The sequence below is a fragment of the Platalea leucorodia genome (assembly GCF_965183815.1).
Source record: "Platalea leucorodia genome assembly, chromosome: 5".
NCBI classification, from domain to species: Eukaryota; Metazoa; Chordata; class Aves; order Pelecaniformes; family Threskiornithidae; genus Platalea; species Platalea leucorodia.
Window position 1 is genome coordinate 99,543,517 of NC_138827.1, and position 13,222 is coordinate 99,556,738.

General features: G+C 37.6%; 1 protein-coding gene across 1 annotated transcript in view; it reads left to right on the forward strand.

Annotated features, from left to right (window-relative positions):
• The window catches only part of ACVR2A (activin A receptor type 2A), a 71,710-nt gene that overhangs the window by 46,618 nt on the left and 11,870 nt on the right, over positions 1-13,222 (forward strand). Inside the window, exons 6-7 of the mRNA XM_082313544.1 lie at positions 11,018-11,161; positions 12,437-12,580. Of these exons, the coding sequence (XP_082169670.1) occupies positions 11,018-11,161; positions 12,437-12,580 (288 nt within the window). The remainder of the gene's footprint in view (positions 1-11,017; positions 11,162-12,436; positions 12,581-13,222) is intronic.

Sequence of the window (13,222 nt, forward strand, 5' to 3'; positions counted from 1 at the left end):
AGAGAGGAGGATTACGTCGTTGAAAAATGTGACTACATCTTCTGCTTTTAACCTCCTATATATCGCTTGTTCTAAGCTTTTCACTCAGTATTCCCTATATTGAGCACAATAATCTTTTATGTGCTTAATTTTTCTTTTTTCTTTTTTTTTTTTTTTAAACCCCATATGAATGAACCTCACTGGTCTCATATATATCTGGAGAACATCCCTTGTCTTCAAAGTCATGTGCTATGTGAACCAAGAACTAAGAATAATTGAAGCACATGTATCAGCTATGAAGAGATATTGATCTTAGCCCTCTGGTCTCAAAAGCTTTTTTGAGCATAAAAAAATACTCTGTGATTTTGGTTGATGGCAATTTTGGTATGGCTCCCTTCACTACCATACCATTGTAGTCTTTCCTCAATGTATCTTTTCCTGAAGACACCCAAGTATGAATAGATTTTTGTAGCTATGTCATGGGTTTGATATTTCAGTTTCAGCTCTAAGAAATTAGAACTGAAAACAGTATCACATAATGGGAGGTGAATAACGATGAAGGAGAAGAATCTCTAACAGTGGCAGATGCAAGACGTATTCTGAACTACTGGCTGCAGGTCCAACTGCATGTGTAGCAGTGGAAAAACAAATGCTGTGTTGGAAACGAATAGGAAAAGAACATAAAACAAATCAAGCACTGCTCTTTGCGGCAGTCTTTTGACCTCAGATGTCTGGCCTAAGCTACCAGACTGGTGCCAAGGAGTTTGGCGAGGGCGTGTGTCACTTGAATGGTTTGTTTTCAAAAAATAGTTAGTAATGGGAAATTTTTTATGGTTTGCATTGGAAAAGATTTTCATTTTTTGGTTTTATTCTCTAAATTAACTTGTAGCACATGAAATAATCTACCTGGTGCACTTGCAATTTCTGGGATAATCTTTATCCCTTTGCCTCACTAGGGAAATTGCAGTTGGCTGCTGAAGAAGAAAGTAGAAATTAAATCAAGTGTTCAGGTTTTTGCCGTTTTTGTCTTCCAGACACATTTTTTTTCTTGTTGTTGTTATAGATACTATAACACTTGAAAAATGAAGAATAAAAGGAGAGATGTTTTTACAAGGACTTATTCCAAACCTAGGAAGATTAATAGCTACTTGAAAAATACATGGAGGAGAATCCAGGTGCTTATATGAAATGGGAAAAGAGATTGATCAGCAAAGAAAAGCTGGAGCTCAGAAAGAGGAAGAATTTAAAAAAAAAAAAAATAGCTAAAGACTGAGTTAGAGCTTGTGGCTAGCTAGGAAGGAGTTAAGGTTGGGTATGTATCAGTGGTTAATGAATGATTAACATATAATGAGTGGCAGTGTTGATAATAAAAAGGAATGGCTGAACAATCTCAAGATTTGGATTGCTAGATGTGTGCATGAATTCACATACTGCATTTCATATCATCAGGACTAATACAAATTCCTTCTATAATTGATTCCAGTCAATAGCTGGAATGACACAGCAGGAAGATCTGGTGCTGTCCTTTGATTGTGGTACTGTGTGGCACAACTATGATATGGTTGTTTAAAGGGGAAAAAAAAAAAAAAAAACAAACCACAAATACAGGGATACTGTGAGAAAGTAGTAGGAAAGTTGTTATAGATAAGGAGTTCTTAATGTGTATTAGGTAAATAGGTTGTAGCTATGTCTTTTTTTAGAATTCATGGGCTATTACAATAAAAGTAGTTCCTTATAAATCTTTAACAGAGGGAAGAATTTGTATGACAAGTAATTGAAAACCAAATACATGAAGTGATGCATGCTTTTTCAATGGTCACTATAAAACCAGACGTCCAAAACTTTGGTTCTGAATCTTGATAGCTTTTAAAATTTTTTTTTTTGAAAGTACTTTCTTGAATTCTCAACTTGCTTTTCAGAATGAGCTATCTACATTTAAATAAATCATAAACGCAGTCGTATTTTTTTAAATCTTCAAGAGGTAAGAAAATAAAAATCCAGACTTATGGTATGCTATCCTGAATGGCAGCCTAAAGAGAAGTTTATGATTAAAGTACAATTAAAATTTTTAAAAAATTTTAAATTTACTTCTGTAGTGAACTTCAAGTTACTTTGTGCTTTTGCATTGATTCAAGCAGAGCATTGTCTTATTGTCTTATTGCTTTCAATGCTGTACCTTATTCCTACCTTATTAAAAAGTTGATTTAGTTTTAGGAGTAGGTTTGTACAGGGTGGCTCTGAGAGGCTGATGCAAGAAGGTGTGTATCCGCCCGATAGGCTGGACGTAGGCAGTACTTTGTGTCTTATTCTCATAAGTGTTCACTTGGTGTATACACATTTAACGACTGACGAGACACTGCAGGCTTTTACAGCACTATATTTAATTTACCTTGAAGAATTTCTCTCTGTTGTTCATTCATTGTAAACAGTAATATTCAAAATAATCTACATTATCAAGACCACATTTAGATTATAGTCTTAGTGCTTTGGAAGAGTCGTAGGAAGGCTGAAATACTGATCCCCGTGAAGTCTGCAATCGGGTACTGCACCTTCAGGAGCTTTTTAATGATTTTTCCATAATAAAGTCCAGTTTGCTGCATATCCTCAGGTATGCTCTCCTGAATGTTTTAGGTTGACATGTTTCAAGTAATCTTTTATATCACTAAATGGATGAGAATTACACATTTCACAAAGTATACAAAAGTAATTCGTCTTACCTTATGTCCTCCGAAGAGACTGAGGGACTGCGGATGAATACGCAGATGTCCTATTTAGGGTATTAGTTAGGAACAAATGAAGAAATCGGCACAATTAACTTGTGATACAATAATTTGCATTTATTTTGAACACCGTGTTTATAAAGACTTTTGTGACATGTTTGAAGGTCAGCATATGATTGGGGATAGCCCAAGTTTTGGAAAAGACCACGCTGCTTGTTTTTGTTTGTCTAATTGGTTACAAATATTAAAATCATTTCCCTAATCCCTGATAAAACATTTAGAAGTAGTTTTCAGGCAATATAAATAGGAATTTACTGTGTTTATATACATTTGTGTAGATGATAGCTGGGGGGGGGTAATTGCTCCCAGTTTTTATTTATAAGAGTTGTATTAATTCCTGACAGAAGAAAGCATGTATTTGCATTTATGTAGTAGCCTGATACTGCTAAAACTTGTGATACTTGCATTTCTAATGAAAAGTCTGAGGTGGTGGTGGTCTGTAATCTGAAGGGAAGGACAATGATTTTAAAATCAGAAGGTCTATAAATCTCTGTCTGAAATTTTCATGCATGTCTAATTTATTAGTGTTTGGGGGAAGCTGATCCCCGTAAGAGAGTAGTGAGAGGCATGGGAGAGGACTCTTACTTCTCAGAGTTTCATATTTGCAGTTTCTCATTATGGTAAGAGCAAAAAGGTTGGATTCATGTACCTTTTTCCTTGTTTCTGAGGAATTTACATAATTCTCAGGAGCTGGAGAATTTTAATAGCAAATAGGCCTCTGAAAAAATGACTAATAAGTTTTTTACAGCCACAGGAAAGACGTTTGTTGAACAACTATTTCATACAAGCAATGCTTTTTAATTTTTTAAACGGTTATTATCTGTTCTTTGACTACTTGAGTCAGTAGAAAAATGAGTACCCAGAGATATTTCTATTACTCTGTTCAGTAGCCGTTCCCTATCAGATTCCCAGATTGAGTAATACTTTTATTTTGCTTCACTGCTGTTTCTGGCAAGGAAATATGGGGGGCTTGGAGGAGGAACTTCTTTCAGTAACTGTGCTTGTGGTTTGTGGAGTTTGTGCTGCAGAATCTTACTTGTCGTTTTTCTAAGTCTATGTGGAATAGCTGTCATTCTACTGGAACCACCAGCTCACAGTGATTGGAAGGTGAAGATGATCAGCTACTCCGAAAACCAGTTGAAGGGTTTGGGTTTTTTGTTTAGTGGGGGGGGGGTTTGTTCCCCCCTTATGAAGTGCCCCCAAAATATTTGCAGGCTGTACAGGTCCTGCAAGAATCTGCTTCAGACTCTTGGTGCGGGTGTTCTCCTCCTGTCCGGTGGTCTGCGGACCCGACGGCGAGAGGAGTGATCCTGTTGGGCTCCAGTGTTCTTTAGTGCTCTGTCAGTGGCAGCAAGCTCTACTACAGTATTTATAAATCTGACTCCCAGCTAATCTGGCCTTCAAGAAATACTTCAGCCCTTCTATTATTAATTATTTAGATAATCCTAAGTGTGTGCTAGACAGTTTTCAAGCGCAGAGAAAAGCCTCTTGTTGGCCCTAAGTTCTGTAGCATCCTAAGAATGTAAAGACAAAGGGTGAAGAAAGGGATGATGGCTGTTATGTGGCAGCTGAATACTTCAAGTGTTTGAATTTCATGCCCTTGCAACATCTATCTGATCAAATTATAAAGGCCAAAGAAAATGGCTGAGGCAAAAGTACAAGAGGAGAAACGAAGGTGTCTCAGCGCTTCTTTGCTTGGGTGGCAATGAGATTGTTCAATAAATAAGAGATGAAAGTAGCGCAAACAAGCTCGTGTCATTAAAATGTGTTTTCAGTTTCAGTAACAGTGCTCTGGGACTTAGGTTTCTAGAATGGATTTCATTCCACAGTCTGTAAACTCATGTGACTTGCTTGCAAGAATCTTGACTATTGTAATCTCCCTTTATATATGCTGGATATAGTGTTTTCAAGTTCACTGGTTCTAGTTACGCCTCTAGCATGCCAGACGTATTGATTAAATTTAGTAAAATAGACCTAATATATGATGACCTATTTGTTTATAAAGTTGAGCTGTAACTTAGACATTAAAAAGTTTTCATTTTCCACAGCTAGCTACTAATTACAGGGAATTTTAAAAAATACAACGCTGCCCTCTACTGTGCAGTTGTGAGCATAACAAGAAATAAGTTTGCATAACTTGTGTTTGTATGTATGTTTACTTTTCTGCATGTGTTTATGTACTGTTTTGTAGTAACATGACTGTTTATACCCCTCTAATGGACAATTCCGGTTTTAATTGTAAGATCAATTCAGCTAACGGTCTGTATAATAATCTTTATTTTCGTCCATTTTTCTTTGCTAACATAGTAATGATGGACTTTTTTATTGTAAATGATCTGTTATTAGTACGAGAAAGTATTGCTATCCCCATGAATTTTTTTTGTTGTTAATTCACAAACTACTTTGTCTCTTCTCTTATAAGCTGTTTTTTCATCCCATTCTTGGTATAAATAGTAATTTCTTTTGCCTGTGTTTTTTCCCCTCTCTACAAGCACGCCTTTCATATAATGATTGAGGTAAGATGCATTGATGTTTGTTCATGGTTACGGAACTTTCTGTGGATATGTAAGAAGTTGTTTTGGTATGAATTACATTTTTTTCAGTATTTTGGACAAGAAATTTGTAAGCATGCGTGGTTTAAAAATACCAATTTAGTCTGCTGTTCATAGGTTTCTTAAAATGTACTATAACTTCTTAGGCTATGGATTGATAATGAGATACACCAGGCATGGTCAGTTTGTGGTTCTTCACCTACAGACTAGCTCGTTTGTGTCACATCCACCCTAGTGCCACGTCGTATGAGCGGTGGTAAGGGCTCTGCTGGTACCACGTTTGCTGGTAACCCCAGTCTCTGGCTGCGGGAGCAGTCCAGCCGGCAGGGACTCCCAGTCTCACTGTACTGGGTTGCCTGGGAAGTAACCGGCGTGTCCTGCCCACTTCTGTCCTGTCTTTGGTGTCTGCTGTCATCTGCCACCCGTGAACCGCCTGTAACTGTTGGAGTGAGGTGTGTGGTCTTCATGTTGTGATTCTGGGTGATGTGATGTTCTTCTGTGTGATTCAGGTGCTCGGAGAAATAGGTTACGTGAAGAAAAATATTCTTTCACTGTTAAGTCTCTACTTTGATTTTTTTTTTTCACTGGCTAGAAGTTGTTTTTACTTCTGTTAAACAACTGATACTTCATGTGAAACTACAAGTAATTGAAAACTGTTAATTCAGAAACTTGGTCATTATTGCTAGGCTTTTAAATTGAATACTGAAAAAGTCAAGATTTGAGTTGTAATATGAATGCTTAATTTCTGTTGTCTCTGTAGGTCGATAATGAATAGCTGAAATGCCTTGTAAATGTAATTTAGAAGAAAATAGAATGGTGCTATTTAAATATCTTCCTGAATATCTTGCATCTGTAAAGAGTTATCGGAGTTCCTTCTATTTGTATTACTGTTTTGCTGCAAATGACGTAGTTTCAGTTGGGGAAGAAGCTGAAGTATCCTGCCTCCAAGTAACTACTTTGTTGACATTACTTTAGGGAATATGTTTGCAATGTACGATAAAATAGAGGATTTTGTGGGGTGAAAAAGAGAAAAATTTCCGCCATTTAAAAAATTGTTGTTTGATATAAATCATAGCGTCAATTTTAGAATAATGACAACATTTAAGAATTCTGACTCCTTTGACCATATTTGGATCTTAACTTCACAGGTCATCTGTTTGAAAATGAACCAGTCCCAAATTAGAAAGGGAGGAAACAACCAAGATTAGTCATCAGACGCCTTCAATGAGAACTTGTCAAACATACTCACAATACAAGCTGTAGAATAAATGTAACCCAGGGGAGATATTGCACCATTTAACAAGGAAAACTTGCATGTGCTCTGGAAGTTTGAGTACTTGTTTATATTTTGGAGTCAGGAAGGAGAAATGCGTCTATGTACAACCCCGTTTGGATAATTGGTCTTTTTTTCCCTTTGTTGTACATGATGAATCACCTGATTCAGTTGCCGTATGAGAGACGTGACTGGAGATAAACTCAAGTACTGACGGGCTGTGGTGGGGCAGGTCTTTAAACAAACTGATCAGTTGGTCGTATTTTTAAAAGATGTGTAGTTTGTTAAGCTTCCCTCTGATCGTGAGAACCATTCTTGAATGCACTTAGGGAAACCTGTTTCTGGAAGTTACCATTCTTTAATGAGTATTTTTCCCTCTGTTCTTTTTCTGGTATGACTAGGATGCGCTACCTGACAGCTGACTGCAACTCCAGCTATAAAAATGAGAACCACAAAGCCCTGCTTGGGATTTAAAAATATGACAGGGTACAACGTAACTAGATGCCCATGATTTTGAGATCACCATGCAACTCGAACTTAGGTTTTAATGATCAATGGCTTTGAGCTATAGGAAGAGTACAGCCTAGTTGTCTGAGTATTAGGCATCGCATGACCCAGTCAGTTCAAGGACTTTTTGCCGGCATAGCTGCTTCTGCTTTTTATCTGACAGTAGATGGTTGTGCAGCAGGAGAGATCCTGCTGCCTCTGCTAACTGCGCCGGCGTTAGGACGGAGCACGCCTTTGAGAAGGTGGAGTACTTGGGATGAAGTTACGTGGGCCAGCGGCTCACCGCTCCCGAGAGAGCGAGCCCTGCTTCCCTCTGCCGTGCCGTGCTTCTTGTGTTGACCTGGGCTGTGTTGCAGGCTGATTCAATTTGCTAAGCTATCAGAAAATTAACCCGATTTTAAAAATAAAGAAATAAATATCAGCTTTCTGTCAATATAGCGTATTGCCTTGATTTGCTGTGTGGTCAGACAAGTACCAGAATCAGCCCAAGGGAAGGGACAGGGAAAGCTCGGGAAATTGGGCCCTTATTTTTTGACAGCTGTGGCAAGCTGTTAGACTAATAGATCCACATTATATCTTTGCTCACGTTGTATCATCATCCTTGGCGCCACAGAGATGATTTTAAAAAGCCATACAAAAATAATTATGCCTGTGGCACGTTAAACATTTTTGCTTAGAAGTAGAGCAAGTTGAAAATATTTTCAAGGAATGTTTTGATATAAAAATAGTACCTGTAGTTTTAGAGTAAATGCCTGTTGATTTTTAACAAAGATGTTTAGGAAAAAAAAAAAATCAGAAGCAGCATGGAAAACTATTCTTTTTAGTTATGTTAACAGAAGGCAATTATACTTCCCATTTTAAATCAGATTTGTTTTGATTTGTGCGTGTGGGTGTGTGTTGCTGCTTCATAAGAACGCCGGAAGTTTTGACTTCATAAGGCTGTTTCAACACGAAAGGGAAATGTGCAGAGAACCGCAGGAGGTTGCTATGTAAGGTAGTGGGAAAATACTTTGAAATGCCAGGATTTTCTAGGAAATGTGAAATTCAGGTATATGAAAATTGTCATGGTCTAATGTGAAAGTAAGAAGCACCAGTTTCCTCTGGCCACTCTTTGCGGAGGAGTTATTGCCTTCTCTCATGTGATAGATGCTGTAATTTTTTTCATCAAATCTCTGAGAAGGATTAAGTGGTCATTTGCTTGATTGCTTGAAAAAATTCACATAGTGCGCTTCAAAATGCCGAAATGTATGGAAAGGAAAGGGAGTCGTTCCAGCCACTAACGCAAAGTGAGATTTGGGTTTACTTCCCACAAACTGTTCTCTAAATTTAGGCAAGTCACTAGGTTCAAAACTTTAAAAGTTGTCTGATTGCCTGGTGTTAAATCCCCAGATGCTGCACAGTGCTCAGGATTCTTAAAAACAGCAGGTTTTTTTTACAAATTAAAGTAGGCTTTTGTGAGTAAATTTGGGCATCTTGTTTCTAGTTTTGTTTGTAGCTGTAACTATTACAAATTAAGGACAGGGATTTCCCTGGTGCTCGAAGTATTCATAAAGGGCTTTGGCATTGCATGAGAGGCAGGACGGGAGGGAAAAGTTAACTCTTAAACTTCATTTTCTGTATTGTTTGTCCACTTTAAACCCAGCAATTTTGATGAAACAACTTTAAGCATCTGTTGCTGTCATATTTGCGAATGGATTTCATACTTTTCTGAGGCTAGTATTGTAATGTGTCTCTAATTTGAATTTCAAACATTATATTTTCTTGTAGTTATTAATTTGTGGAATTAGGTTACAGTTTCCTTAAATTGCTATGAATCTATCTGCCTCTGAAACTTGTGCTTTTTGAAGGATGTATTTGTTGCTTAATAAGAAACAAGAGAATGGTTATATATTCCTACGTTTAAACTACTCGAAACTTGTGTTGGATACAGAAGCACTTGTCTCCATTCTCACAGTAGTAAAGTATACTTAAAACCCCAGTTGTTCAGAAAATGTCTTTAACGTGCACAAGACTTCTATGTTGCTAACTGAAGTGCTCAAATACTTAACTATTGAGTACTCTCATTTGAAGCAACGACTCCAGTAGAAGACGACTGTAGAGAAGCCAAGTGAATGTTTTGAAGATTTTTTTTTTTTTTTTAACAGTAGACTTTAGGGTTTTTTTTGTTACATTCTGCAGTGTGGATATAATTTCAAAGCAATACCTAACTTTCTGTTTGTTTCTTTCATACGCAGTATTGAGACTTGTGGTACAATTTTGTGGTCTCCGTAGACCCGCACTGCCACTAAAAGCAGCCGCTCACCCTCTTCCCATCTGTGGTCGAGCAGCCTGCCCCCGTGCATCGCTGCTGGCATTGGCGTTTGCAGGTCTCTGTAGTAATTTGGACTGAGGAACAAGTCATGGTTTAAACTAACTGGGGGGAGTGGAAGGAAGGTGGAGCTGTTTCTCGTGGTGATAGTATTGGTAATTCTGCTTAGTGACCGCTACACACCAGAACTTGACTTATTTTCCTGCAGAAAGCAGGGATCAGACAGAAGAGGTCATGTTTCTCTGGCTCTGTGCATAGGGTAATATTATTTGATGCAGAGGCATACGTAAATGGGTCCGATGCATTTGTTCGTGGTAGGGAAGAAGCTTGCATAGGTACAAGCTAATCTCACATGGTAGACTGGAGAGAAAAGGACAGCCCAGAAAGAAGCACATCTTTGGCAATAAAGTTGAAAATCTGCTTGTTATATTCGGATGACGTGTATGATACAGAACATGTAAGAGATGTATAAAAGACAAGATATTCAATAAGCTGTCACATTTTCTTTCCCAGAAGGGGAAGTTGTTCAAATCTGTAGTAAGATCGGTGGTTATATGGATAGCTGTACGGAAGCTCTATCTCAGTTGCAGTTGTACTTCCCAGCTTGTGCTGTCATATTTGAAAATTGTTGGGCTAGCCCCTCAGTAAAGTATAAACGCTGCAAGATATGACAAGATAATCTCTTAAATTTAATTCCAGTTCTGTTTCTGGGGTACCGCCAAGTACTCACATTTCAGTAACGTATTGGCCATCTACCTTAGCAAAAGTTGGGAGCAATAGCAGTGGATTGGTACGGTGAGGCTTCGGTGCTGTGGTTCCTCCCACCGCCGTTCGAGTGGCTTGGAGATGGTGATGTTTGGTTTCCTGTGCCAAATGCCTGCACTGCGCCTGTGGTTCAATGGTTTCTGAATCAAAAAAGATCAGTTACGTCCTGGAAGACCTTGTGGTGGCATGGTCTGCCTGCATATTGGTTTGCAACCTGATGTCCCCAGTAAGCAGTGGAGCTTTTGAAGCAGAGCTGTGCTGGTACCAGCTCGACAGCTCGGGGGAGCTGCAGGCAGTGAGGGGATTCGCTTCAGCTCTGCGCCGCTGTCGCCAACCAAATTGCTCATGTAGACACCTTCTGCTTCCCGGCTGATGGCTGAGGTCGGTCACACGGAGCGGGCTTGGTGGCTGCGTACAGTCAAGTCACCAGGCCATTGAAGTAAAGGATTAAACAGGTCACATATATGTCAAACAAACAAACAAACCAACCTTAAATGTATCAAAGGTGCTCATTTCAATTCTATTACTTGAAAAAAAAATAACAAGTAAAGCTTGATTATCTTTATTCCTTAATTTCTGCTGTGCTTTTACGCCTGGTTAGACAGATTTATACTGTAACTGTTGTTATGCTGTCGCTTGCATATTAATTCTGAGCATGTTTTATAATTTCTTTTTTCTTTCCTGTGGAGAAGGGTTGCTGTTTTGTTTCTGGTTTGTTTGGGGGAATTTGTTGCAAGGGGGTTGGGTATATGGTACCAAGTCTCTTTCCTTTACAAGCCTTTATTTTAAGTGCTGTCATCGTAGATAGCACACACAGTAGCAAAATTAATTAATGGTTTTAACCTGATTTCAGGATCCTGGACCACCACCGCCTTCACCGTTGATGGGTTTGAAGCCGTTGCAGTTACTAGAGATCAAAGCTAGGGGAAGATTTGGATGTGTATGGAAAGCTCAACTACTAAATGAGTATGTTGCAGTCAAAATATTCCCTATTCAGGTAAGCAGAAGTTCTTAGGGTCCTGTGTTGCCTGTAATATCGTCATGTTAAACCAGCTTTTCTAGTCACAAGAAGAGGCTTTTATTTTAGATAGTTCAAAGAAATTCTTAAATGCAGAAGTGTTGCCAGCTGAAAAATGTGCAGGTAGAGTTTTATTGAATTAAAGTAAGTATTTTAATGGAGCAAACATACATTCTTGAAACATAAACTCTGTGAAAGCTATGTATGTTTCTAGCCATAAAAATACATATTTAGCATGAATAGTTCTAAGTGGCTCTGACACATCTCTCAATCAGTTGAGAAGAATTAATTCAAGTACAAATTAAATTGTACTTGGAAGGACTGTCCTGAAATGCAAGCCCATAGGGTGATTGTTCCAGTTAAATTTGCCTCAATTAAGTGAAATAATATTTACTTCCCAACAAGTACCCTCTGAAAGCCAGGTTTTAGAATAGATTGTACTCATAATTTTAAGATCCAGTCTAGTTAAAGAATACAAAGTGATCATACACATTGATATTAGGATAGAGTTTACATGATTTAAAAACACCCACTGCTACTTGAGGTGAGATGTGCTTGTGTTTTCTGATGATTAAGCAAGTGTTGACTTGCTGAATAAATACATCCGCGTGTTCTTATTCTTCTAGGAGAAATGGCAGGTATTTATGCTGGTTTCAGCCATCAGCCCAGCATAAATTAAATCTGAGGCTTTGTTCATTATTTTTTAATGAAGGAAAACCTATTTCTAATTCTTTATAGGGCTGTTGTAGATGAATAAAATATAAAAATTGAACCATGCTCTTCAGACTAAAGCAATCGTAATGATTTGCAGTATGTAGACTTCAATCCTAACCTACAGCTTTGTGTTTCCATGGTTCTTACCTGTGATAGTTGATGTTGTTTTCAACAGTTGATGTCTATTTACAACGAATTTAAGTTTTTCAGACAATTTTCCACTTTATGTGAATACGTAATATAAGTGAAGACAGACGTTTTTTCATATTTTTGTATATGTTAGGTCAGTGGTTTGTAGCACAAATATTGTTATTAGTCTAAACACTTGTAATTTTTAAATTATCAGCCTCATAATGTTAATTGCATACACTATGATCTAGGTAGTAAATCTGTCTTAAAAAAAAAAAAAGGTTTTAGCAGTTTTGACAGATCATTTACAAATGGACAGTAAATTATAGGAAGAAACTTCTGTCAGGGAAAGTACCTCTTATTCTCATGAATATGGTGTTAACTTGGTTTGATGTGTTCTTTTGTTTAAAGGACAAACAGTCATGGCAGAACGAATATGAAATTTACAGTTTACCTGGAATGAAGCATGACAATATCCTGCAGTTCATTGGTGCAGAGAAACGAGGCACTAGCATTGATGTCGATCTCTGGTTGATTACAGCATTTCATGAAAAGGTATGTTTAGTTCTCAGTGTAGTTCCTGGGTTTTTATGATTATGGTAGAGGAAGAACAGCCTTAGGTATCTGTCACAAATGTGAACTTTAGACAGTTACGAAATAAAATTTAAAATAGTCGTTGCTTATTCTTAGCTTGTCTCTTTTCAGTGGATATGAATTTATTTAAATTTATTGTCAGCCAGCTGAGAAAGTTGTCATCATCCTTTACTTAACAGAGGAGTTGTTTCAGAAAACAAACAAAAACTTATTCTACTTTTTTGCTTTTTAGAATGAGTTTTTTTGAATATCCCTCATCTAAATCTGCCTAAATTAAATAAACTCCATCCAAGATTGTGGCGTTTTATTTGTGTTTTACTTGTGTTAGCGGATTTGTGTCTATAAGAATGAAGTAATATGTATCAGTTGTATTGCGATAACCACAAGAAGAAACACATGTGGTTAGGAATATGTTCACGGTTTTATTTTGTCCGCTTAGATTGTATTTTTTTTTAATGCATGTAACTGTCACAGATGTAAGCACAAAGAGCAGAAAAAGCCCCGGACTTAAATTTAGCACTGGCACAGGCAAAGAGGTGTTAAGAAGATGCTACCTGAAGCAGATTTGAGAAAATATAGATCTGTATAGTATGGATAGACTAA